Here is a 25,923-nt window from a genome sequence, read left to right as displayed (position 1 = left end):
AGAGAGAGAGAGAGACTGATGAACTTGGAACCTTCAAACATTGGAGTGGTTAAGACAGGACCTGCAGATAAAGCTAGTCTTACTCCCTACCTTCTCCCTTACTCAGCTCTATGACTCCAAACTGCAGTGTTTCAACTCTTCGATGATATAACCCCACTGCCACCCCCCATTTTCCCACTCCTGGCAAGGTCAAATGTGTGTTGATTGACATGAATTAGAGTTAAACAGGATTTGTCTTCCTGGTCACCTGGTTACTGGTCTCCCCCTATTCTGCATAAGGTCCCCATTCATGGTTGTATACTTTTTCTTTCCCTTTGTGAGAGCCATATTTTAGATGTGGATCTAGTCAATGGTAAGATCTGTGATTTCCCTGCAAGAATGATGGCTATTTTTTATCTTCCTTTGGGTTTTAGCCTCTAAAAAAGAGAAGTTAAATTGTGGACTTTATATTTTACTAGGTTTTGGTGGATGGGTTTACAAAAAGCAATCAGTAAGGAGTAGTATTAGTATTATTTAAAGTATCATAAAATGTTAGATCTTGGTATATCCCATAGGCAGGAAGTGAGGATCAGGGAGTCTTGTTGAGTTATCCAAGATCCCACATGGGCAACAGGAGAGCAGAGGCCAGAAATAGTATCACTGGGCCTACTCTTCCCCAACTCCAGACCAACACTCCTCCTACTGCAGATCTCTTTTCTTTTTTAGATACACGCATTTCTTTTACTTCCTGAGAACATTGTCCAGCATCTTTTTGGGGACTAGGTCTTTTAAACATCATTGACTTAAGAAAGATCAACATCTAGTAAGTAGGAAGTAGTAGGGCATGGACTGTCCTTACCTGTCCGTTTCCAGAGCATGGATTTAAGAAGCCTCCTAGACATGGGTTACAGTCTGGCCCATAGAAGCCTTTGCAGCATTTTGGTACCTTAGAAATAACATGCATATTATCCTTTAAAGATCCAAATAGAACCAGAAGCCAGAATCATGCCTGTAATCCTAGCTACTTAGGAAGCTGAGATCTGAGGATTGCCGTTCACAGCCAGCACAGACAAGAAAGCTTGTAAAACTGTTACTTTCCAATTAACCACATCAAAAGTTGGAAGTGGAGCTGTGGCTCAAGTGGTAGAGCACTATCTTTGAGCACAAAAGCTCAGGGACAGCAAGCCCCAGGACTGGCGCGCACACACACACACACACACACACACACATACACACACACACACACACACACACATACACACACACACCAATATAGATCCAAGTAGAGCACCAACTCCTTAAAGGAGACATATTTAAATGTCCATGGATTCAACAAGCAATGTCTGCTTCTGCTCCTAGGCTCTCCCTCCCCCTCCCCCTCCCCCTCCCCCTCTCTCCCTCTTCCTTCCCCCCCCTCGTACACAGTGGCATAGCTACAGGTCAACCCTGGTCACCACAATCTTTCTCCCAAGGGCACCAGTTGTAGTACTGTGAACAAGGCAGATGAAGTTCTGAGCCCACCCAGCCTCTATGCCATTCAGGGAAGAATTACTATGGAAGTTCACATAAATAAAGGAGCACCTTTCACAGGATAAAGTAGTAGCAGGTAGAGGCAGAGGTTAGGGGAGACTGGAGAGGCCACCGTGTATCAGGTGGTGACAGAGGAGGTGACAGTTGGTGGAAACAACCCCTAAAAGTCTAGAAGAATGTTCTGAGGGAGGAAATGGCCCCATGGGGTGTAGGACCCTGGCATAGGGTAGGCCGGGTATGGCAGCCGTGGGGGTGAGCTCTGTGTGAGGTAAGAGAGGGGGTACCCCAAGAGGTGTGATACAGGGTGTGGTGACCTGACAGCTCTGAAGAGAATCCACCCTTTGGTACCCCTGAACGAGACATCCTAGAGCCTTACAAAGCATATCCTGGTATCCATCCAGACACAAGGGCCAAGAGTGTGGCCCCGTGCTGCCCAGCCCTTGGTAGCCTAGGCAAGGGGGCTCTCCCCTTCTTACCTGCACAATGGCACTACATCGGAGGGCACAGCCGCTCTTCAGGCCACCCAGTGTGCTCCTGTAGACACATTTGCGTATGTAGAATCTCTGAAAGAAACCCAGTGAGCAAAAGCAGTCTGAGTTTCAAGGTCCTTTGGGCAGTGAATAGCCTCTCCCCACAATGGCTATTCTGTTCCATGGTACCAGTGACACCAGAGCCCTGGGAGACACCGCACACCTGGGGCCAAGTCAGAGCTCTCCCATTCACGGAAGGCCTGTTTCCTTGTTGGTAGAATACAGGCTAGAGTTCTTCCAATCTGTGTCACAAGAATCTTTGGGCCTTCTCTCATGACATGCCAGACATTGCTACTCAATCAAGACACATGTGTTTGGTTCATCCTGAATGTGGCTTAGTCTTCTCTTCTGATCTAAATTCTTTCCGTAGGGGAATGTCCGAGCCAGTTAGGAATCATCTTTGCAGAAAGATTCACCAACTAGAATAGCAGTCGTTGACATTTTCCCACTTACCACAGAACCAGATTTAAATATATGCTTCTGGTTTTTAAACTCTTGACGTTCACTCATGATGATCCAGAGCTACCATTTAATGAGAACTTAACAGTAGGCTGAACATAACATATTGCCCATGAATTCATCAGTCTCCAACTTTTCATGTAGAGTTTTCCAGGTCTTCTTTTTTTTTTTTTTTTTGTAAAGATTAGGGAAACAGATCAGACAACTTTCTCCCCCCTGAGAACTACTTCTAACAAGTAATCAGGTCCAGGGACTAAGTCTTCTAGCCTACTAACTTGGGGAAGCAGGCGAAGCACACAGTGTCTGCTGGTGTCAACTGTCTCATCTGTGGAATGGGACAATAGTGCTGACTAATATTAAGTCATAGCTTAAAGAATATAATTCCTGGATTCAATTATTATTATTATTAATCTAGTCATGATGCCATGCCTAACCTGAGAAACCACTGGAAAGTGTTCTTCCTGTCTAATTTAAACTGGGTATCTTTCTTTATTTCTTTAATTTTTTATCCAAAATCATGTGTGGAAAGAGTAAATATATATAAACACTGGATTTTATTTTAGTGGGCAAAGTAGAGGGGAACTTTTATGAGAGGCTGTTTGATTTTAGTGCTTGGGCTTTATGCTATCACTGTTGTTAGTCTTTTTATTTTTGAACTCTGGGCCTGGGCACTGTCCATGAGCTCTTTTGCTTAAGGCTAGCCTTCTACCACTTTGAGCCACGGGGTCACTTCTAGTTTTCTGGTGGTTAATTGCACATAAGAGTCTCAGGGACTTTCCTGCCTGGGCTGGCTTTGAACCACAATTCTCAGATCTCAGCCTCCTGAGTTGTTAGGATTACAGGTGTGATCCACTAGCACCTGGCTGTTGTTATTCTTTAAAGGTGAGGAGAATTAGGGTAGAAAGCTTAAACAACTTACCAAGGGCTAATGAGCTAGATTCAAATATGGATCCCTGATTTCTCTTTCTAACTATCCTCCTATATAGTCCTATATTACACCAGGTACATTTACATCTTTTTTTGTTGTTGTTGGTTATGGGGCCTGAACACTGTCCCTTAGCTCTTCAGCTCAAGGCTAGCACTCTACCACTTGAGCCATAGCACCACTTCTGGATTTTCTGCTTATGTGGTGCTGAGGAATCGAACCCAGGGCCTCATGCATGCAAGGCCAACACTCTACCACTGAGCCACCTTCCCAGCCCCACATTTACAGCATTTAAAGGAACTACACCAAGGAGTTGCTTGGGAGTTGTCTTATGCACTCACTGAGATCTGGGAGTCAGCCGGACATTTGCTCCGATATATCAGGTAACAGTTCACACAGGTGCCCTAGAGGGAAAGACAGACAGCAAGTCAGTACAGCACCTGCTCAGAACAAGCCCTTCGGTTCCTTCTTTTTGAACAAAGCCAACCTAGTCAAGGGCTCAGCCTTCGAATCTCTGGCTACAGGGAGGCACCTGCCCCAGAGTGGGCCCTGCAATGGTCTACCAGTTCCAGGACCTCCTAGTTGCTTGGCACTAATAAGGTTGAACATTGAACTTCTGTCTTCCAGTCTACTGACATCTCCTTTATTAGTCCTGAAACCAGGAAAAAAACAAACCTCTCCAGATCTACTGTGACTTTTTCCATCTTGCTCTGGGCCTCAGCAAGTAGGCCATGAGGAGCAGTTCCTTGGGCTGCTTTGCTGGCTTCCAGCTGCTTTGGCTAGAGTGAAGGCCAGCAGGGGACTGGCAGGAGAGGAGAGTGGGGTCAAGGACATCCTCCCTGCTCCCTTTCTTCTTTGACATCACCCCTAGCTTCTGATGGGTGCTACTTCTTCCATTCTTCCCTTGGTCACTGGGTTCAGGTAACGCAGACTCTGCTCTTGATCCTCCAGACTTCTCTATCTGAACTTGAGCAGCAGCTGCTTGGCATGGGGAAGCTCTGGAGGACATGTTAAATTATCGACTCCTTTTTCCTTCCTTCCTTGTTTCTTCAGGGACCAATTTTCCTAATAGTTGTGCCTCTGGGTTGGAAGCAAGACCACTCTCTGGCCTGTTCTGATCTTCACCCTGACCGAAGTCAGGCAAATGCACCTGCCAGTGCTTATTTCTAAAGCATGAACCCAGCATACATTGTTTCCAAGGTCTGGCTAAGAAGTGACCCTGTTTCCATCTCTTTTGAGAAGGGGGGTCGTCAGAATGGGACAAAATCACCCAGATGCCATTTAATTGAAACAGGCTTTGCTTGGTAGCTTAAAAACAACCAAGAAGTCAACCACCATCTTGTGCAAGTGTTTAGGTCGCTATTTCCAGCCCTAATGGAGTTTTACTCATCCTTTAGGAAGAATGGTATTACATCACTTTGCAAAGAAATGGATGGATTTGGGACCAAGGACACATGTTTTCTCTCATATATGGAAGTATAACTAATATATAAATGTACCAGCAAACACTTATGGACTGTACGCAAGTGCACAAACATAAATGTATTGAACAAAGTAGAGTAGTTTGCAGGGGGGAATTCAACTGGTATAGTTCCTTAGAAAAATGAACTCACAGGCCAACAAAATGAATACGGGGGGTAGACAAATGAAGAGAGAAAGGCAGGGGAGTATGCAATCATAACATTCAATGCATATCCTATGACATTAAGCAAATTTAGGGAGGGGTTGGGTTGAGAGAAGCTGAGAATGACAAAGGGTGACATTGCTCAAGATGCGTTGTATTTATAAATTGATCTATTGAATGGTCACACCTTTGTACAACTACTTAAAAGATAATAAAAATATAATTTAAAAAGAGGACAAGATAAAGTAAAGGAGGCCATCCTCCTTATTCTGCGTCCATGTTCCAAAGATATCGTGAGAACAATCATTGATGTATTATTGAAGTGTCCTGATAAGAGTCAGACCGATTGTTGCCACCGTTTTGAGGTTGCAGTTTGCACAGGAAATTAAAAGACTGCATGTCGAGTGATATTGGAATTTGGGGGTGATCTGATTAACACTGGCTGAGCCAAAAGAAGTTGCTATGGAAACAGTAAAGAGCAGCAGCGGGTGGAGAAGCTCACAGAGAAACAAAAAGTGAGGTATTTGGAGAAAGAACTACAACAACAACACAACATGACAGGAAGATGGTTGATTCATTAGATTTGAGCATCTGTCTGTGAGGAAATTTTCAGTCCTTCTTGTAGTGAATAATGGTCCAGGAGCAGAAAGGTTTAGAGACTGCCCAGAGCTAGCGTGTAGTAGGTTGAATAGTAACTCAACAAAATTTATGTCCCTTCTCCCAAACCCTCAGGATGTGGCCTTCTTAGGAAATGGGATCTTTTTGGATGTTAATAATTAGGCGAAGATAAAGCCATACTGAATTACGGTGGTCTAAGTCCAGTGACCAATATCCTTTTACATAAAGGGATAAGTGACACAGAGAAACATAGGGAGGAAGGCCACCTGAAGGTGGAGGTGTGGGACTGATAAATGTAAGGGCTGCTGAGACTGAAGTGTGGAAGTTAGCCAGGCTCAGTGACTCATGCCTGTAGTCCCAGCTACTTGAGATCCTGAAGGAGGAGGATCAGAAGGAGTTTGGGACCAGCCTGGGCAACACAGAAATACGGTATCTTCAAACGACCACAACAAAACAAACTCAAAGGAGCCTAGGACCTTGAGGGGGGAGATGGCTTTGCTGACATCTTGGTTTTAGACTCCTGGCTTCCAGACTTTAAGAGAATAAATGACTGTTGTGTTAAAACACCCAGTGTATGGTCATTGGTTATGGCATGAGGAATGCATGAATTTGGCCATGGTCTACCGTTGGTTCTATGGGACTTAAGGCCCACAGCCCCTTCATGGTGGCAAATACCAGGGGCTCTCCTTCTCAGCTTTTTCAGAAGTATGTGTGCAGATAAGAAGATAAGAAAATTGTCTGTTGGGAACCTTTTTGGTTTTGGTGCTAGTCTTGGGATTTGAACTCAGTGTCTGTCTGGGTGCTGTCCCCGAGCTTCTTTTGCTCAAGGCTAGTGTTATACCACTCAAGCCATAGCTCCATTTCCAGCTTTTTTGGGGGGTAATTTATTGGAGATTAACATCTCCTGGACTTTTCTGGTTGGGCTGTCTTTGAACCATTATCCTTAGATCTCAGCCTCCTGAGTTGCTAAGATTATAGGTGTGAGCTACTAGTGCCCAGCTGGGGACTTTTTAAAAACTTCATTTCTTACCAATTTAGTTTCTCTCCTTGTTTCATTGCATATATGGGGCAGAATTGGAATGATGGAGGGAGGAATGAGAACTCCAGTCAGTGTGTAGATCCGGCCATTTTTGGCAGTGATTTCAGTTTCATCCATTGCCACCTCGTTTGCCAGAATCTGTCCCTAGAAAGAAAGAATAGTATCTTCTTTTCTGTGCTGCAGGGTGCCAGGCAGCCCTCCCCCCCGCAGTATGAATATTAGCACCCTCTACCTCTCTGGGTTTTTCCTTATATGTGGAAGCAAGATTTAGCTTACAAACTCATAAGTAGTAGGTTGGGTGGTATGCAAGTGTAGACAAATGTATGCACTGAAATACAGTCAATTCAAGGAAGATCTCAAATGGTGTAGTTCCATAGAAAGGCAAAAATCAAAGTTCAGCAAAATAAAACACCAGGAAGTGGTTACTTGAAAGAGGTGGGTTGAGGTAACGGGGAAAGTCGGGGATGAAAGAAGAGAAGAGGGGGAAATGTGTTCAAGAATCCAATAGATCTCCTGCAAAATTAAGAAGAGTGAGGGGAGGGGAGGAATGGGTGAGAATGTTGAAAAAGTGACATTTGTCAAAATGTATTGTAACTCCTTTGTAAGACCACTTAAAGATAATAATATCTATCTCTATACAAATATAACACCCTCATTCAAAAGCCTTCTTACATCACTTGTTTTCATCAGAAGGAAGGTTGCTATTGGAAGGGTTTGGCCAACAGGAAGTGACTGTATTTGTTGAATGGATTCTTGACACCAAACAAGTATGTCCTTGAATAAAGGACCCTACACAGCCTGAGTTGGATAGAGGTAGAACTATTTCACCTCTACAGCTCATGTGCCTTGGGCACATTGTTCCCCCTTCCTATGGCCAAGTGAAGATCCATTCATTCACAAACAGAGTTTCTTAGGAATGTCATGCCCCTCTACTTCAGAGCCTTTGTACATGCTTTCCCTTCTTCTCAAAATTCTTTTCTATTCATTCCTGCCAAGTTCATTGCCCTCATCCTTCAGAGCCTGTCTGAGCTGCACCACCTTTGCGAAGCCCTTCTCAGACTCCTGCTGGGTGCTTTCACAGCCTTCTGGGCACTCATTGTCATTTGTCATGAAGCATTTTATTGATTGTTGATTGCCTAATGGATGGATTTAAGGAGATGTTAAGCCTGCAGATTAGTGTAGAGGCGGGGTAACCTGATGGGGGTTGTTGTCAGATTAAAAAGGCAGAAGTCTACAGATCCCAGTGTGGGCTTCCACTTACGTTGCTGGTTGTGTTAAACTGGATGTTCTGATTGGCCATGCTCCTGATGTGGGGACTGGAAACAACATTGGCCACTTCCAGCTGCAAAAAAGACAGCAAGGGAGAAATTTGGAGCAATGCACAGAGTCCCGAGGCTAACAGTCTTTACACTTCAGGGAAGAAATAATGGGAGCTTTGATGTCAGGAGTTCTTTGTGACTTTGAAGATTTTGATAAGAAAGTCATTATTTAATGGCTACTTGCCCAGAGCTGCAGATTTTCAAAAAAGTCACAAGTTTCTCTGGCATCAAAATATTGAAATTAAAGACCAGGAACTGATATCTTGAAAGTAAGGAAATAGTAGTATCAGGAAGCGTGAGGCCAACCTGGGTAAATGGAATAATGTGGTATCTGACGAGTTCCAGAAGTTTCCGAGAACCCTGCAAAAACACCAAAATACTTCTTTAGTCAATGAAGAAAACACTACACTAGCCTTTTCATGAGAATCTTTTAAATGATTTTGTATATTTAGTTATAAAAATATATGACTCAGAAATATATATATATATATATTTGTACTGGGGTTTTCTGCTGGCTAAATAGCTGGGGTTAGTGTGAGCCACCATGCTCAGCCTAGTTATAGGCTGGAAAACCCAGGATGATAAAAATTCCAAATAACATTTACACAGTCTTTACTCTGTGACAGAATCTGTTCTAAAAAATATAAAGCATGTACATTTAATCCTCCCAGCATCCATGTAAGTAACAATTACTATTGACCCATTCATCAAGAAAAGCTGGAGTATGGTTGAGCACTTAGCCTAGGCCTGGATTGCCTAATTTAGATATATTCTCTAGGTGGTTTTAGAGTTGTAAAGAAGTTAAATTTCTGAGTTTACTACTCAGAAACATTAGAAGACATCAAACAAATCAAACCAACCACTTGGGACAGCAGTTGTAAATAGGTGTTATTTCCTACACCAAGTGTAATTGACCAATCATAGCCAGTTGGAACTCTATTGAAGAGTTTGAAGTCACTGTAATTGACTAGTGATGTCTGCCTTGGTTGTGGCTATATAAGTGGTGATACTTGTACTACTTAATACTGTAGTTTAGCAAAAGCTAATATAGGGGTAGATTGAAGCATTGATGCTAACAGAGTCATCAGAGCCAGTAGGACACAATACCTGTGGAGAAAGGAGGTAGTCAAGAGTACCATCCTTCATGCTATCTAGTGCTTCATTGCTTGGAACAAAAACGGTGTATGGTCCATCCTCATCCAAGGAATGCCCCATATTGGCTTCCTGCATTTAAGAGTTAAAGTTCAGATGGCAACAAAGCAATAGAAATCACCCTAGCTCTCTCAAATCAGAGATTTAGGGTTCTGACATGCACTTCGTCCCAAGAGACTGACAACAAGAAAAATATAAACAAATATAGAATCACAAGAACAAAGAAGAACTTATACCTAACGTATACAAGGATGGAAAACTGCAAAGTGCCTTCCCCCTACCCTCCATCCTGGGTCTGTAGGATGCCTAAGCCATGAGAGTGGCCCCGTGAGAGTCGGACCCCAACCAGCACAGACAGTGACACAGATCACAGCATCCAGAGCCAGAAAACTTTCACAATGCTGCTGCTCAGCCCAGAACCAATGTCAGGAACTTGGAGTACCCTGCCGGGGACCCCACTCTGCACCAGAGACCAGCACTGGCAGTGACCCAGAGTGCTTGGCCTGGGTCCCTCCCTCCTGCTTGAGATGGGACACCATGCTTGAAGAGGACAAAGAAGCCACCCACCCCAACCCATCTGCTTCCAGAGGAAGAACACCAGGACCAATCCTGGGGTACTGGACCCTGTGTCCTCTGCAGCCCTGGCTGCCAGCAGAAAAACCTGATCCATCCATATGTTGCCTCCAAGAGACTCATCTTATGGTCAATGATAAAAACAAATTCTTAGTGACAGGATGGAAAAAGATCTTCCATGAAAATGCATCCTGCAAGAAGACAGGAATAGTCATATTGACATCTGATAAAATAGATTTTTCATTAAAATGTACAAAGAGACAAGAAATGTCATTACATATAAATAAAGAGAATGATCCATGAAGAAGAAATCTCAGTGGTCACTATGCACCGAACAATGGAGCTCCTAAATATGTTAAACAAATACTTGTGGACTTACAGAACATGATAGAACCCAATACCATAATAGTGGGAGATTTTAATACTCCACTCTCATCAAAGGACAAGTCAACCAACAAAAGATAAGCAAAGAAACCTCTGAATTAAATGACACCATTACCCAAATGGACTTAACAGATATCTACAGGGTATTCTACCCAACAATGACCCAATTCACATTCTTCTCAGCAGCCCATGAAACATTCTCCAAAATAGATTATATCATAGTACACACAAAGAACCTAAACAAATACAAGAGGACTGACATAACTCCTTGCATTCTGTTTAACTACAGTGGAATCAAAGTGGTTTAACAACGAAACATGTTGTAGAAATCACTCAAACAGATGGAGATTGAATAGCACACTACTGAATAACACCTGGGTCACAGAAGAAATTAAGGAAGAAATTAGAAAGGTTTTAAAATTCAATGAAAATGAAAACAAATCACAATGGAACCTTTGGGATACAGCAAAACAAACAAACAAGCAAACAAAAAACCAAGAACAAATCAAATCCAAAACTACTAGACAGAGAGAACAAAGATTAGGTCAGAAATCAATGAAATAGGAGCTAAGAAAAACTATGCATAAAATCAATTAAACAAAAAGCTGGTTCTTTAGACCACTAACAAGATTGATGAAGAAAAGAAGAGATGAGACTCAAACAAAATCAGAGTTGCCACAGGAGAAATTACAACAAACATTCAAGAAATCCAAATGTTTGACAAAAAATGTACTCATCACCTTACTCATGTAACTGTAACCCCTCTGTACAGCATATTTACAATAAAATAAAATTAAAAAAGAAAATCCAAATGATTATAAAGGACTACTTTCAAAATCTACTGCCCCCCGCAAAGAAGGAAAACCTGGCAGAAATGGACAAATTTCTAGAGACACACAAACTGCCTATGACCTATGAAGATAAAAATCAGTTAAAGAAGCCAGTAACATGCAAGGAGATTAAAGAAGAAATCAGAAGTCTCTCAATAATGAAAGGCTCAGGCTTGGATGGATTTACCACTGAATTCTAAAAAACTTTTAAAGATGAACTAACACCACTGAATTCTATAAGACTTTTAAAGATGAATGTACAGCAATATACCTCAAGCTTTTCCATGAAATAGAAACACAGAGAGAAATTCCAAACTTATTCTATGAAGCCAATATCACACTCATCCCCAAACCAGGTAAAGATCCAACAACAACAAAAAGAACCACAGACCAATTTTTCTGGTGAAAATAGATGCAAAGCTCTTCAATAAAGTAGAACAGAATCCAGAAAAAATAAAAAAAATCATACATTATAGCCAAGTAGACTTCATCCCACAGATGCAAAGTTGGTTTAATATATGCAAATCAATAAATATAATTCAACAGGCTAACAGAGCCAAGAACAAGAACCACATGATCAGCTGATAGATGCAGAAAAAGCCTTTGACAAAATACAAAATCCATTCATGTTAAAAGCTTTGGAGGAGCTAGTAGAGGGAACATTCCATAAAATAACAAAGGCTATATGTGATAGACTAACAGCCAACATTGTACTGAATGGGGAAAAACTAAAACCATTTCCCCTAAAATCAGGAACAAGGCCACGGGGTAAAACTAAAACCATTTCCCCTAAAATCAGGAACAAGGCCACGATGTCCACTATCTCCAATCCTCTTCAGTATAGTTCTGGAATTCCTAGCCAGAGCAATAAGTCAGGAAAAGGACATAATTCACCTAGGGAATGAAGAAATCAAACTGTCCCTATTGGCAGATGGCATGATCTTATACCTAAAGGACCCACACAAACTCCATCCTCATGCTTCTAGAGCTGATGAGCCACTTTGGCAAAGTAAAAGGATATAAAATTAACCCACAAAAACTAGTAGCCTTGCAGTATGCCAGCAATGTACAAGCAGAAATGGAAATCATGCAAACAACTCCATTTGCAATAGTCTCAAAAAAAGAATATGAAGGAATTAACCTAACGAAAGATGTAAAAGATCTTTATAGCAAAAAAACTACAAAAATACGAAGAAAGCAATCAAAGGACACCAGGAAATAGAAAGACCATCAATGTTCATATATAGGTAGAATCAATATTATGAAAATGGCCATTTTGCCAAAAATGATATACAAATTCAATGCAATCCCCATAAGAATCCCAATGACATTCTTTGCTGAATTAGATAAAAAATCCAAAAATTCATGTGGAACAATAAAAGACCTAGAATAACCAAAGCAATTCTAGGCAAAAAAAAAAAAAAAAAAAAAAAGAGCAATGTGGGTGGTATCACAATATCAGACCTCAAACTCTACTACAGAGCTATAATAACAAAACCATCTTGGTATTGGCACAAAATAGACCAGAAGATCAATGGAACTGATTAGAAGACCCAGAAATAAAACCACATACATACAGTCATCCGATATTTGATAAGGGAGCCAAAGACATACAGTGGGGAAAAATATCCTCTTTACTAATTGGTGTTGGGACAACTGAGCATCCATATGCAGAAAACTGAAAGTGAATCCCTGTTTGTTACCATGCACTAATATCAATTCAAGGTGGATCAAAGATTTCAACACCAGACCTGAAACCTTGAGACTACTGCAAGAGTGACTAGGAGAAACATTAAAACTTATAGGTAGAAACTTCTTTTTTTTTTAATTTAATTTTATTGTATTTGAGAACATACTGTACAGAGGGGCTACAATTACATGGGCAGGATAATGCATACATTTCTTACCAAGCATTGCAGCCTCCTCCTTTGTTTACCCTTCACCTCCCTTCCCAGCCTCCCCCCTCCCCCCACCCAATTATACCCCCCTCCCCCCCCACACCGACATTGTAAAGTTGGTTTTGACATGACATTTTGTACTTCTCATTGTTGCAACAGGTCCACCTGAATCCTTAAACGACTTGTTTGTCCCCATCTCCTCCCAAAGAAGCATAGGTAGAAACTTCTTGAATAGAGTCCCAGAGGCACAACAGATAGGAGAGAGACTTGACAAGTGAGAGTACATCAAAAGGAAAAGTTTCTGCACAGCTATGGATGTAATTACTAAACTAGAAAGCCAGCCAACAAACTGGGAGAAGATCTTTGCCATCAATATATCCAGACAAAGGCCTAATACCCAATATATACAAGGAGCTCAAGAAACTAACCTGATAAACCCAAACCTGATAAACCAATCACTGCATGGGCAAGGTAGCTAAGGAGAGACTTCTCAGAAGAAGAGGTAAGAATGGCAAAGAAACATATGAGGAAATGCTCATCATCCCTGGTCATAAACGAAATGCAAATCAAAACGACTCTGAGATTCCATAGACCTACTCTATGACCCAGCCATATCACTCCTTGGCATCATGAGCCAGGATATGATAAAGACACCTGCACATCCATGTTCATTGTTGCACTATTCACAATAGCCAAGATATGGAAACAGTGCAGAGGCCCCACAATAGATGAGGAGATACAAAAAATGTGGAACTTATACCCAAAGGAATTTTACACAGCCATCAGAAAGAATACAATAATGTCATTTGCAGGGAAATGGATGGAGCTAGAACAAATAGGTGAGGTTGCCAAGATCAGAAGATGAAAGACATATGTTCTCTCTGATATGCGGAAATTAGATCTAACATACACTGAGATATGATAAATTATATAAGATCCTAGATACTCACACACAGTAAAACCAAAAAAGGATACCCGTAGGAGAGAAATATGAAGGTACAATGCCTAAGTGCCTCTTCATATTTATATAAGGAATATACACATTGAAATGAACTCCAAGATATGGAAATAAGAGACCTCTTTTTTTTTTTTTTAGCTTTTGATGATTCTTCACTCTATGTATGGTGTATTCAAGTGTATATCATTGGAAGAGTTGAGGCGAGAATACAGAACGTGAGGGGAAAAAGAGTGGAAAAGTACATCAGGAACTCACTGGACACTGATGAAAGAGAACTACACAACTCATGGATGGAGACAGCTGGGAGGGACTAGGAGAGAATAAGGGAACAGAAATCACTGTATGAAAGGAAATGTACTCATTACCTAACTCAAGTAATTGTAATCTCTCTATACTTCCTCTGTAATAACAATAAAGTACATTAATAATAATAAAGAAATAAAATTTTATGCCCTGATCAATCTCAAACTAAAAACTTAAGAATTTCTCCAGAAAGTACTTAGACTTTATATAGTCTTGCTAAATTTTATAGAGAACTTAAGAAGCATTTTTTACCCCAGAAATTCAGGGAGGGTACATACCTCCAACAAAGACACGAACTTGCTGTATTTTGGTTGTAACATCATCATGATGGTTTGCTGAAAAGAGACATTTAGCTTAAAATGAAATGATTTAGGAAAAATGAAAGAAAAAGTCATTGAGGAAAACAGGGATTTAGGAAAGAGCTTATGTGTTATATGTGCACATAAAAGAAACTGGTCCATCTGCCACACATTCTAAAAATGTTATTTTATCCATTGATTGTACTGGGGTTTGAACTCAAGACCTTGTGGCTCTGTCTCTTTTACCTGATGTGTGGTCTATTCAAGTGTACGTCATTGGCAGGGTTGACAAGTACTCTACCACCTGAGCCACACACCCAGTTCTTTCTTATTTCTTGTTCAGGTAATGTCTCAACCTTTTTTTTCCCCAGGATGGGCCTTGGGTTGTGATTCTCCTATTCCATCTTCTATATAATTTTAATTATAGGCATGAGCCACCACACCTAGCTTGAATTTTGAGGTAGGGTCTTACTAAGTTATTTTTTCCCCCAGACTAGCCTACAACCATGATCCTCTCATCTCTACTTCCTACATAGCTGGAATTTTATAGGCTTGTACCATAAAAAGAGGTTAAAACTTATCCAGGTTTTTTTCTTTTCTTTTTCTTTTTTCTCTTTTTGTCGGTCATGGGACTTGAACTCTCGGCCGGGGCGCTGTCCTTCACTTCTTTAGCTTAAGGCTATCACTCTACCAGTTGAGCCACAGCACCACTTCCAGTTTTCTGAGTGGTTTATTGGAGATAAGAGTCTCACAGACTTTTGTGCCCAGGCTGGCTTTGAACCGCAATCCTCAGATCTCAGCCTCCTGAGTAGCTAGGATTACAGGCCTGAGCCACTGGCGCCTGGCCTATCCAGGCTTTTTCTATTTACTCAGTGTGCCTTTATTGCCCTTTGCATAAAGACTCAGAACTTTATTTGAAAAATAGCAGTTCTATCTCTTAGCTTGAGATCTTCCTGGCCGAAGGAAGGGCAAGCACATATGAGAAGCACTTCCTTCCAGAATGCAGCCAAGGCAGGCAGATTCGGGTGGGCGTCACTTTTCCCTGAAGTGTCTCACCTTGGTGTTGCTCTCAAACGTGGGCTGTATGCTGTCCATGGCTTGGTCAAGGATGTGTATGAGCCCATTGGCAGCAACGATGTTCCCCTGTACAATTTGTACCTTCTTTTTGCCCCCATAGAGCTTAAGCCTAAGCTGGCCATCCTAAAATATCAAAGAAAGATAAAGTATTAGTATAGTGTTCTGAAAGGAGCAAGCATTGGTGGACAAAAAGCCAGAAGTCCAGAGTCCTTGGTGCTGCCCTCTTCATGGCTTGTGAGATTCTGAGCAAGTCACGTGACCCAACCAACATGAGGGTGTCTTCTTGATTCTCTTCATATAGTTTCTGTTAAGGTCAGTGAGATAAAGTTATGTGACTATCAGATATACAACACCGATAAGGTTTTAAAATGCTCTCCTCCAATGAACTGCAAGCTCCAGCTGGGTAGAGCTGTTCCCTTTGCCCTAATGCTTCGCTTGCTTTAGTATACTACACAGAAAAGACACTTGGTACAAGTATTTGCTAAAGGAAAAACGAATTCTTTTTCCTTTTCATGAAACCCTTCCAAGTGGAGACGTAGTAAATATTTGTTCAATGAATAAATGAGCTAATAAGAACCATGTCCTGGGTGTAGGAAGAAATCTTTATGGTCTGATATTGATACATCACTTCATCACTCCTATCTATCTATCTATCTATCTATCTATCTATCTATCTATCTATCTATCTATCTATCTATCTATCTGTCTGTCTGTCTGTCTGTCTGCCTGCCTGCCTATCTATCTCTCTCTACGATTTATATATCATCGATTATATTATTTAACTTTTTAACTATATCAATCAATCATCTATCATCTATCTACCACTTATTTACTTATCACCCATCTATCTTCTGCCTATCTGTCTAACATCTACCTGTCTAACTGTCCATTGTGAGATACTCAATATAGCAGACTGTTAAGGTTAAAGTGGTGGGTTTTGGAGTCAGACAGACTCACACTGGACTCTAGGCTCTGGCACTTACCGTGTCCCACAGGAAAAATGGAGATTCTTGGTGGAACCTTTCTTACAGGCTCTTCTGAGTCTTACATAGGCACAAATAAATTATTTGTCCTGTGGTTAGCATTGACAGGACTCTTGGTGATATAGCAAACTCAGCTATTAGGCACTATAAAGTAGTGTAGGCCAAAGACACACATCATTTTGTTGATGAGTCCCTTGAACTTCCAGTCATGCAAAGGGGAAGGGCAAGATTTTTTTTTTAAAAAAAGAAAACAGCACTAAGGCATTGGTGATGCTAGATCGGCTCCAGTAACCAAAATAAACATGATCCAAATCAAACACCGGGAACCCCATTTTTGCACCAGCATACCCCTCCCCATGGCATTGGTATTGCTCTCTGCTACTTGTCTGACCAACAGGGAGTACCAAAAGATCACCAACTCCACACATGAATGTCAAGGAGGTTTTGGGCACTGGCTTGACAGATGGCTTAGTCCTGGGAGGGTAACGTGCATCTAGAGACTGGTCTGGCTGGAAAAAAGCTCTCTACTTGGGTCTGCAAGGGAAAGCAGGAGCAAAGCTTGATATCCCTCTTTTAATTTTATCTCAGTCTGCTGTGAGTAGCCAGCTTGCAGCCACCTGGGATGCCAAGAAAGATGATAACATCCCCTGACAACAATTGAAGTTACAGTATTCCCCAGGCAACCATGACTTCCTTGGTAAAATCATGCCCAGGCCCTAGCGAGAGATGATGATCAACCAAACCAAGCCTCTGAGCACCTCTGACCACCACACCACCATCCCTCTGGTCAGTAACCCTGCATACTGTTAACCCCTGCCCCAATTCTTTCTCTATTGAAACCTACAGCCCCTCCCTGGACACTGGAGATGGCTCTGCCTCTTCTTGTGGTTTGCTGGTGCAGTATAGGAATGGCTTTCTCTGTCTTCATCCTTCTTGTATCTTAATTTGGCATACTGGGGTGAGGGGTGGAGTCTGACACACGAAAGCCTGAGCTGGGTCCTTTTGGCCTAGAATTCCAGGAGTACAATTCTGAGAAATGCTTACCCTGTCTGCACTGAAGATCTCCCCAGACTTCCCAGTCAAGGTGTAGAAGGTGTCTGTGCGGTTCATCTGCTCTGTGCTCATCTGCCCAGCAATGATGTGGAGTTTCACGAAGTACTTAGCAGCCTCTTTATCCATCAAGAGCGCTCTTACCTAAGAAAAGAGGGACAGAGGGCTGGGGTTTGAAAATGTGTTTTATAATGCATCAAAGCCAGGGTACTCTAGGGGCTATCTTTGACCGCTTTCTGATACAGATGGTATTTCCTGAGTATACTCATGGGTGGAGTGGGCCTCAAAGATGGTGGCATTGTGAGGGCTGGAGGCCCTGCCTGGTGTCCTATCATGGGAGCCGCCCTAGACTGAACCCTGACACTTGAATAGAGGAAGAGTGTTAGAATGAAATAGTTTGAAATTTCATGAAAAGAACAAATAAAGTGGATTGATAGACCAAATCTATACTTTTTTTGGGGGGGGGCAGTGTTGAGGTTGGAACCTAGGGTCTGGTATTTTCCAGACAAATGTTCTGCCACTGAAGCCACAGCTCTACTTTTGGCTCTTTGGTGGTTAACTAGAGGTAAGACTCTTGCGACTCTCCTGCTAAGGCTTGGCTTTGAACATTGATCCTCAGATCTCAGCCACCCAAGTAGCTAGGATTACAAGTAAGAACCAACTTTAAATAGAAGAGGAGAGAAATTGCTTAAATAGGGATACAGGTGGGCCCATTGCAACAATGACATGTACAAGATGTTATGTCGAAAAACGAACTTTACAACTTTGGCAGGGAGTGTGGGGGGGAGTGGGTGGGGGGGAGGCATGGTAAGGGATGGTAAGGGGAAACAAAGGAGAAGGCAATAATGCTTGATAAGAAATGTACTCATGGGCTGGGAAGGTGGCTCAATGGTAGAGTGCTTGCCTTGCGTGCATGAGGCCCTGGGTTCGATTCCTCAGCACCACATAAGAAAAGGCCAGAAGTGGCGCTGGGGTTCAAGTGGTAGAGCTCTATCATTGAGCTGAAGAGCTGAGAGACAGTGCCCAAGCCTAAAGTTCAGACCCCATGAATGACAAAAAAAAAGAAAAGAAAAAAAAGAAATGTACTCATATGCCTCCATCAGAAAGAATGACAATGCCCCATTTGTTAGGAAATGGAAAGGCTTGGAAAAATTATATTAAGTGAAGTAAGCCAGGCCCAAAGAAACATAGGTCCCATGGTTTCCCTTATTTGCAATATCTAGTGTATGTCTGAGTCAAGCAGAAAAGGTCAGATATGGTGATATTAGGGAAATGAACCCTAAGATATATATTCAAATGTTTTTTTTCTTTCATGTGATTGTTTCTAACACATTTATAAGATTATTTCTTTGTTGCTTTGTATGTCCCTCCCCCATAGTATAACCCCTGCTTTCACTGTATTTGATGTCGGTATAATTTGTGGAGGGGAAGGGGAAAAACAAATTGTTTAAATAGGGATACAGGTGGACCCATTGCAACAATGAGATCTACAAGTCGTTATGTTGAAAACGAACTTTACAACTCTAATGTGTGTGTGGGGGGGCGGGGAGGATTGGGTGGGGGGGGGCGGGGGAGGATGGGAAGGGATGGGAAGGGGAAACAAAGGAGGAGTCTACAATGCTTTATAAGAAATGTACTCATTATCTTGCCCATGTAATTGTAACCCCTCTGTACGGCAGTTTCACAATTTAAAAAAAAAAAGGAAAAAAAGAAGAGGATTCAGCCTGTTCAGGCTCTCTGCATTTGCACACACATGTAGGTGATTTTACATACTCACATCAGATGCTTTGAAGGCCCTGTCTGATGGTAGCAGCACTGTGAATGGTCCCAGGCTACTTAGAGGCCAGGCATATACTTCATCTTAGGCATAGAAACACACATAGGAAGGAAATGCCAATGGTCAGCAGCACATGGAGTAAATCAAGGCAGTACTAGCACTGTGACTATTTCCTTACTTGTTTTAATTGCTTTGCACAGCCCTGAGATTCAGTACCATGAGGCCTTGGTCCTGACAAGTTCCATATGAGGCACTAAGAATTTTTCTGCAGCTACAGCCTTGGCTTCCAGGACATTCTAGAATGAGCTAGTTAGCCATGGCAAGTTCCTCTGACAGCCCCAGAGTCCCTGACCTGTGCCTGGCTTTTGGAGATGTCGTCCTTTCAGTGAGCTACAATGTAGCTCTGGGTTCTATCTAAGTCCAGCTCAGAAGAGCTCCACACTAGGCTTGATGCTCGCCTCTTGCCATATTGGAATGTTTATTACTTGAATGAAGGACTTTACATTTTTCATTTTACACTGGTCTTGCAAATGATGAAACTAGTCTAGTTCATCACTCTAGGGAAGCTGGGCCATCAGGGTGCGAGGAGATGACAGATCACGGCCCAAGCCCACGGTGTGCCAGTAACACTGGATTCCTTGTAGAACAAGATATGCATGCAGATACAGATTAATATTATGCCAAGAATGTATGGCAGAGGCTTCCAGATCCTCCTCCATCTGCACCTCCTCCTCCTCTTCCTTTTCTTCCTCCTTCTCTTCTTTGGTAAACCCAAGTCCTCCTGTACGAGCTCTACCGCTTGGGCCAGTTCCAGGGCCCCTTTTATGTTTTGTTGAAATAAAGTCTTGTTAACATTGGCCAGGCTGGCCTGGAACTTGTCATCCGCCTGTCTCTACCTCTCAAGTAATTGGGATTATAGGTATGCACCATTATGCCTGTGTGAGTGTTTTCTGAGAAGTCATCTTTGGTGACTGGTAAATACCAACATAAATCCTGATGATGTAGGGCTTCTGTTAATTGGTCATCTGTGGGGTGTTTTTGTGTGTGTGTGTTTTGTTTTATTTTGTTAATTGGGCATATTCATGTTTGATGGATGTCACGTCTAAGTCTATGATTGGTTTTAACTATTCATTCTCAAGGATTTGCAAGCAAATGCATGAGGGCATTTTAAACTCTCACCCTGCCCCAGGGAGCCTGGGATATGACCTAGGTAATTTGTGGCATCAGGACAATAGTTTGCACAACCAAAACCATTCCAAAATTCAAACGATGCCTCCATAGAGCAGGGCCCTAGTCATTCCGTCCTCCGTGCTATCTGCCAATCTTTGCTCACCCTCGAAGAACTGACCCATAATGTCAAGGGAAAGGTGAAGGGTCTATTACGTAAGTAGCTCTTATTGTTGTTGCTAGTCTGTCGATCTTTGGGAGGCATAGGACCCTAGTCTCAGCTTTCTGCCTACAAATTCTCACCCTGGTAGACCTCTCAGAAAATAGCTGTCTCGTTGGGAGCAGCTGTCCATTCTTTCCTCCCACCTGCATGGTATCTCCCTAAAAAAACGCCAGCTCCAAGGTATTGGCCTGGCCCATCCCCTTCTGCATCCTGGGTCTCACTGATGCTTTGGCCCCAAAGATGGATGCCCCTGGGGAGGAAGTCTCTATCCATTGCTTCATACCGAGGAGAGAGATGACAGAGGTCAGACTTCCTTGGCATTTTCCTCTGGGCTCAGTGTTTAATTCTCTGAGCCGTTCCATGATATTTCCGTAACACAACAAGCCATCACCCACATAACCTTTCCGGCAAGTGCATCTGCGGAGAAGACGAAAACCACATTCTCAGAGTCTTCGAGCCATGACTACCGAGATTACATAGCCCCAGGCCTCCTTTCACAGCTGGGGAAACAAAGTCCAGATGTAGAGAAGACAAGGCCAAGAGAGGGGTAGACAGTGAGGAGTTAAGAGCTTAACAGAGACGGGGCCTTCCAGAACAGGATGCCTAATAAATCAGGCACATTTATAAACACTAGGTATTTTTGGGAGCTCTCTGCTTGAGTATGTTTAAAAGCTCCACAGACCATGTAGCCGGGTGTCCGTGTCTCAAGTCTGTAATCCCAGATACTCAGGAGGCTGACAGCTGAGGAATGCAATTCCAAGCTAGCCAGGGAAGAAAGTTTAATAGACTTTCATCTCCAGTTAACCAACAAAAAGCCTTGAGCAAAAAAGCCCAATGAGAGCATCGGGCTGTGAGTTCAAGAAGAGAATGAGGGAGAGGAAAAGAGAAGAGTGGAAGAGAAGGGACACACACACACACACACACACACACACACACACACACACACACACACACACACACACACACACACACACACACACACACACACACACACACACACACACACACACACACACACACACACACACACACACCCTCCCCCCCCCCCCCATACCATGCAAATCGAATCACTTGGAGCGTTTATTGTAACTATAGATTTTAGGGGCCCACTGCAGAATTTCCACTGAAACCAGCCTACAGGACAGCAAATTCTCAGAACTGATCAGCTCAGGACATGCTTCCCCACCCGCTCCCTTCTAGCTGAGGCCTCTCTGATGCCTCCGCTCACTGAGGAAGTGATCCCTGATCTGTACCTTCATGAAGCCCTTCGGGGCAGCAGAAGTTACAGCTGTGATTTTATCCTGATCTGTGTGGTGATGAATGCTTGCCTCCCCATGCAGCCAGAGCAAAGGTTCCTCATGGCTTTGTGCTACAATGTGGGCCATAGTTGGTAATGAACACTTGTAGAGTAAGGATTGAACTAAACAGACAGCATAGCCAACAGAAATGAGTGCATAACTACTAAAGTCATCGATATTTTTAGACGATGGTTTCACTGCCTAAGGAAGAGTTAAAAGATGTGCCAAGCAGTGTTGTGTTGGCAAATGTGGAACTTCTAGCTCTGGGGGTGGGGATGGGGGCCCTAAGTTATAGCACTTTCCAGTTTCCACAGTTTGCCCTCCCAGCTGGGCCAATTTCAGCCCATCAACATGGTAACAGAAAGCTTGTGTGACACCTGGCGGTTTCGTGCTCAGCTGGCCGTGAATAGGGTTGGCTATTGCTAGGAGTTGGAGTTGACAGCTGGCAGAGGTTGACAAGGTGCATGGGATGGTGACATTAGCCAGGATACTGGAGATGTGGCTGGGGGCTCAGGGTGGTGGTGGGGGATGAGGGGAGAGCCAACATGAGGTAGGAGAATGTTCCAGAAAGGATTGATAGAGGGAGAGGGCTGTGACAGGGTTGTTGTGGTCATTCCATACCACAGATGTGACTCATGGGGAGCCGTGGAATTTAAATAGCTCTATCCTGCCCCCTCCCTGCCCCCCACATGAATCCAGTTGAGCTTCTAAATATGGTCCCACACATCTCTTTTCAGCCAGTTTGTGGATCAAACTGCTCAGAGGGTGTCTCCTTTTGCCTAGAGAGCTGCGGGAGCCTCCTACCTTGTCCTTTGGCCCTTCACATGACCTCAAGACATCATCTTAGCCCTGGTGGGGACCGCTCTTCTCCCCCTTTTTAGTTGAAGAACTATCAGGATAATTAGTTGTGAGCGGGCAGGTGGCAGAGCTGGGATACAAAGATGGGTGTTTTGATATCAAAGTTCTTTCTACTCCATGCCTAATGAGTGCACTGGCCAGACAGAACACAGTGCTAACAAGATCTGTCTGGGCAAATCTCTGCACCGATGACCCCTCCATCACGGAAGATAGACAGGGCCTTGGAAAGTGCAGAGGTGCCGTTGGATTGCACCATTCAGTGTTGCCCTGGTTTGGAGCTCACAAGGGGAGCAAGCATGAATCCTCTTTGCAGAGGCTGAGGATCATGAAGGCCAAGTGACACAGAGATAGTCTGGGAAGGTCAAAGGACGTGGGTTCTAGCTTCCGTCCAATCTCTCATTCAAATACAGCTCCCCAGCTTAATAGTTCTCACCATGTTCTTATGCGGTTCTTGGGTTCCATTTGCTCATGAAATTGTCACTCCCCCTCCCATTTTGGAGTAGGTATTCTTATGTTCACTTGTATAGAGAGAAACTGAGGCCAGAGAGAAGGTGTCACCTGCCTAAGGTCATGCTTCTGGTAGGTACCACAGCCAAGCCCAGATCCTTAAACTCCAGATAATCTTCTCTTTCGACCACATGAGTTGCTTCTGCCTAGGATTTTACATATAAATCTTTTCCTGTTCTGAAACCCGAGTCCAGGAAATACCTTGTGTGCAAAAGAACTTTCTCAGTCTTGTTTACAACACTCACAAGCAACACTTCCTGGACAATAGCAATTGAGCTCCTGCAATAACCATACCAGTTGCTTTCCCATGTGATTTCTCGTGTGATTTCTGTTTCCTCCAGCCGACCACGTCAGGCTGGGTCAACATTCTGGAGAGCTCTCATTCTAAAAGAAATAACTGCCGAGCACCTCACTGATTAAACATAGACTTATGAGTATCTACTATGCTCCTTGTACTTATCTACTATGTAAAGTAGGAGCAGAGAGATGGCTGCATAAAACACACTTCTACCCCTTGAAGGAAGGGTATCACATTGACTGGCCATCACATCGTCCATTTGGAAAAGATATCGGTGGGAGACTGAAACTTACTTTGTTTGGCCTGGTATGATGGTGGTACAATTTGCATTCTTGTGACATGGGTTTTTTGATTCACAGATGTTGATCATACTGCACCCCACTCCAGGTACAAAATTGTGGTAATGTTCCTTACACTCACAGTGAGACTTCCGGAGACAAGGAAAGAAAAAAAACAAGTTGTTAGTCTCAGCTGCCATTCTTCTTCGATCCATATTTATGTTTATTCTGACATAAAAGGCAACTCGAAGGACTAATATAGTAACTCACACCTGTAATCCTGGTTACCTGGGAGGTGGAGATCAGGAGGCTTGTGGTTTAACACCAGCCCAGGCAAACAAGCTAGGGGACGGTGAATTCCATTTGTAATCCTAGCTATGTGGGGAATGTAGGTAGAGGATTATGAGCCAAAGCCAGTCCCAGGCAAAAAACACAAGAACCTATTTGAGAAAATAACTACAGCAAAAGTGGGTTGGGTGTGTGGTTCAAATGGGAGAGCAAGTATGAGGCCTTGGGTTCAAATCCCGCTACTGAAAAAAAAAAGCTAAATCCAACTAAGTCTGAAGTGTGGGCTTAAGGTAAACATTTGCTGAAGTTTCCAGAAATGGAAATAGTGTTTATATATCTTACCTGTTGGGAAGATCATGCCTCTTGTTTATGAAGTTTGACCTTTCAGTTTTTCACCTAACCCTTGACCTCATTAGCTACATAATTCCTGGAGGTCTTTGTTTTATTTCTTTGTTCATTTCTGTGTTTTTAATTTTTTTTTGGTCCGGTCGTGGGGCCTGAACTCTGGGCCTGGGCGCTGTCCCACAGCTCTTCAGCTCAAGGCTAGCGCTCTACCACTTGAGCCACAGCGCCACTTCCGGCTTTTTTTTCTTTTTGCTAATGTGGTGCTGAGGAATCGAACTGAGGGCCTCAGGCATGCAAGGCAAGCGCTCTACCACCGAGCCACCTTCCCAGCCCTCACTAATTTTTTTTAAAATTAAGTTTTTTATTGTGAAAATACTGTATGTACAAAGGGGTTACAGTTACATGAACAAGGTAATGAGTACATTTTTTTTTTTTTTTTTGGGTCCGGTCATGGGGCCTGAACTCTGGGCCTGGGCGCTGTCCCTCAGCTCTTCAGCTCAAGGCTAGCGCTCTACCACTTGAGCCACAGCACCACTTCCGGCTTTTTTTCTTTTTGCTTATGTGGTGCTGAAGAATCAAACCCAGGGCCTCAGGCATTGCAAGGCAAGTGCTCTACCACTGAGCCACCTTCCCAGCCCATGAGTACATTTCTTATCCAGCATCTCACTAATGTTTTACTCACTAATTTTGGTTGGTTTCAAACTTGGATTCTCCTGCTGTCTACCTACTGATTGTAGCTGAGATTACAGGCATGACCCATTTTACTTGACTAAAGATTTTTTTTTTTTGCTGGTCCTGGAGCTTGAGCTCAGGGCCTGAGCTCTGTTCCTGAGCTTCTTTGTGCTCAGGCTAGTGCACTTAAGCCACAGCACCACTTCCAGATTTTGAGTAGTTAACTGGAGATAAGAGTCTCACGGACTCTTCTACCCAGGCAGGCTTTGAACCACAATTCTCAGATCTCAGCCTCCTGAGTAGCTAGGATTACAGGCCTGGAGCCACCTGCACCTGGCTAGATTTTTTGATTGTCATGAAGGGAGGAGCTTGGGGATGCTATTAAACATATGTAGTTGCCTCCCAATTCAAGAAAGAATTATGGAGTTCAAAATATTCATATCTTTCAGTTTGAAAAGCCCTGCTCAGCAATCATGTAATGACCCAAATCTGCCAGGGGACTTATTTGTAAAGAGACAAAGTCCATTCTTATTTGTTTGTTGGGGGGGGGGGAGGGTGAGGGTGGGGAGGGAGTTGGTTGTGGGGCTTAAACCCATGGCCTGAATGCTCAAGGCTAGTGCTTTACTATGTTGAGACACAACTCCACTTGCAGTTTTCTGGTGGTTAATTGGTGATAAGAGTC

At 43.0% G+C, this 25,923-nt stretch overlaps 1 protein-coding gene across 1 annotated transcript in view; it reads right to left on the bottom strand.

The window, feature by feature from the left end:
* The window catches only part of Stab2 (stabilin 2), a 134,867-nt gene that overhangs the window by 80,629 nt on the left and 28,315 nt on the right, over window positions 1-25,923 (bottom strand). Inside the window, exons 9-21 of the mRNA XM_069991529.1 lie at window positions 23,952-24,085; window positions 20,981-21,114; window positions 19,308-19,390; window positions 17,525-17,674; window positions 15,477-15,620; window positions 14,400-14,456; window positions 9,131-9,247; window positions 8,330-8,383; window positions 7,966-8,046; window positions 6,696-6,848; window positions 3,765-3,827; window positions 1,986-2,072; window positions 839-925 (exon numbers count right to left, since the gene is read on the bottom strand). Of these exons, the coding sequence (XP_069847630.1) occupies window positions 839-925; window positions 1,986-2,072; window positions 3,765-3,827; window positions 6,696-6,848; window positions 7,966-8,046; window positions 8,330-8,383; window positions 9,131-9,247; window positions 14,400-14,456; window positions 15,477-15,620; window positions 17,525-17,674; window positions 19,308-19,390; window positions 20,981-21,114; window positions 23,952-24,085 (1,344 nt within the window). The remainder of the gene's footprint in view (window positions 1-838; window positions 926-1,985; window positions 2,073-3,764; window positions 3,828-6,695; window positions 6,849-7,965; window positions 8,047-8,329; window positions 8,384-9,130; window positions 9,248-14,399; window positions 14,457-15,476; window positions 15,621-17,524; window positions 17,675-19,307; window positions 19,391-20,980; window positions 21,115-23,951; window positions 24,086-25,923) is intronic.

This window comes from Dipodomys merriami, unplaced genomic scaffold (genome assembly GCF_024711535.1).
Source record: "Dipodomys merriami isolate MVZ:Mamm:240054 unplaced genomic scaffold, mDipMer1.0.p SCAF_10, whole genome shotgun sequence".
Taxonomy (NCBI): Eukaryota; Metazoa; Chordata; class Mammalia; order Rodentia; family Heteromyidae; genus Dipodomys; species Dipodomys merriami.
This window is presented reverse-complemented; position numbering and strand designations above follow the sequence as displayed.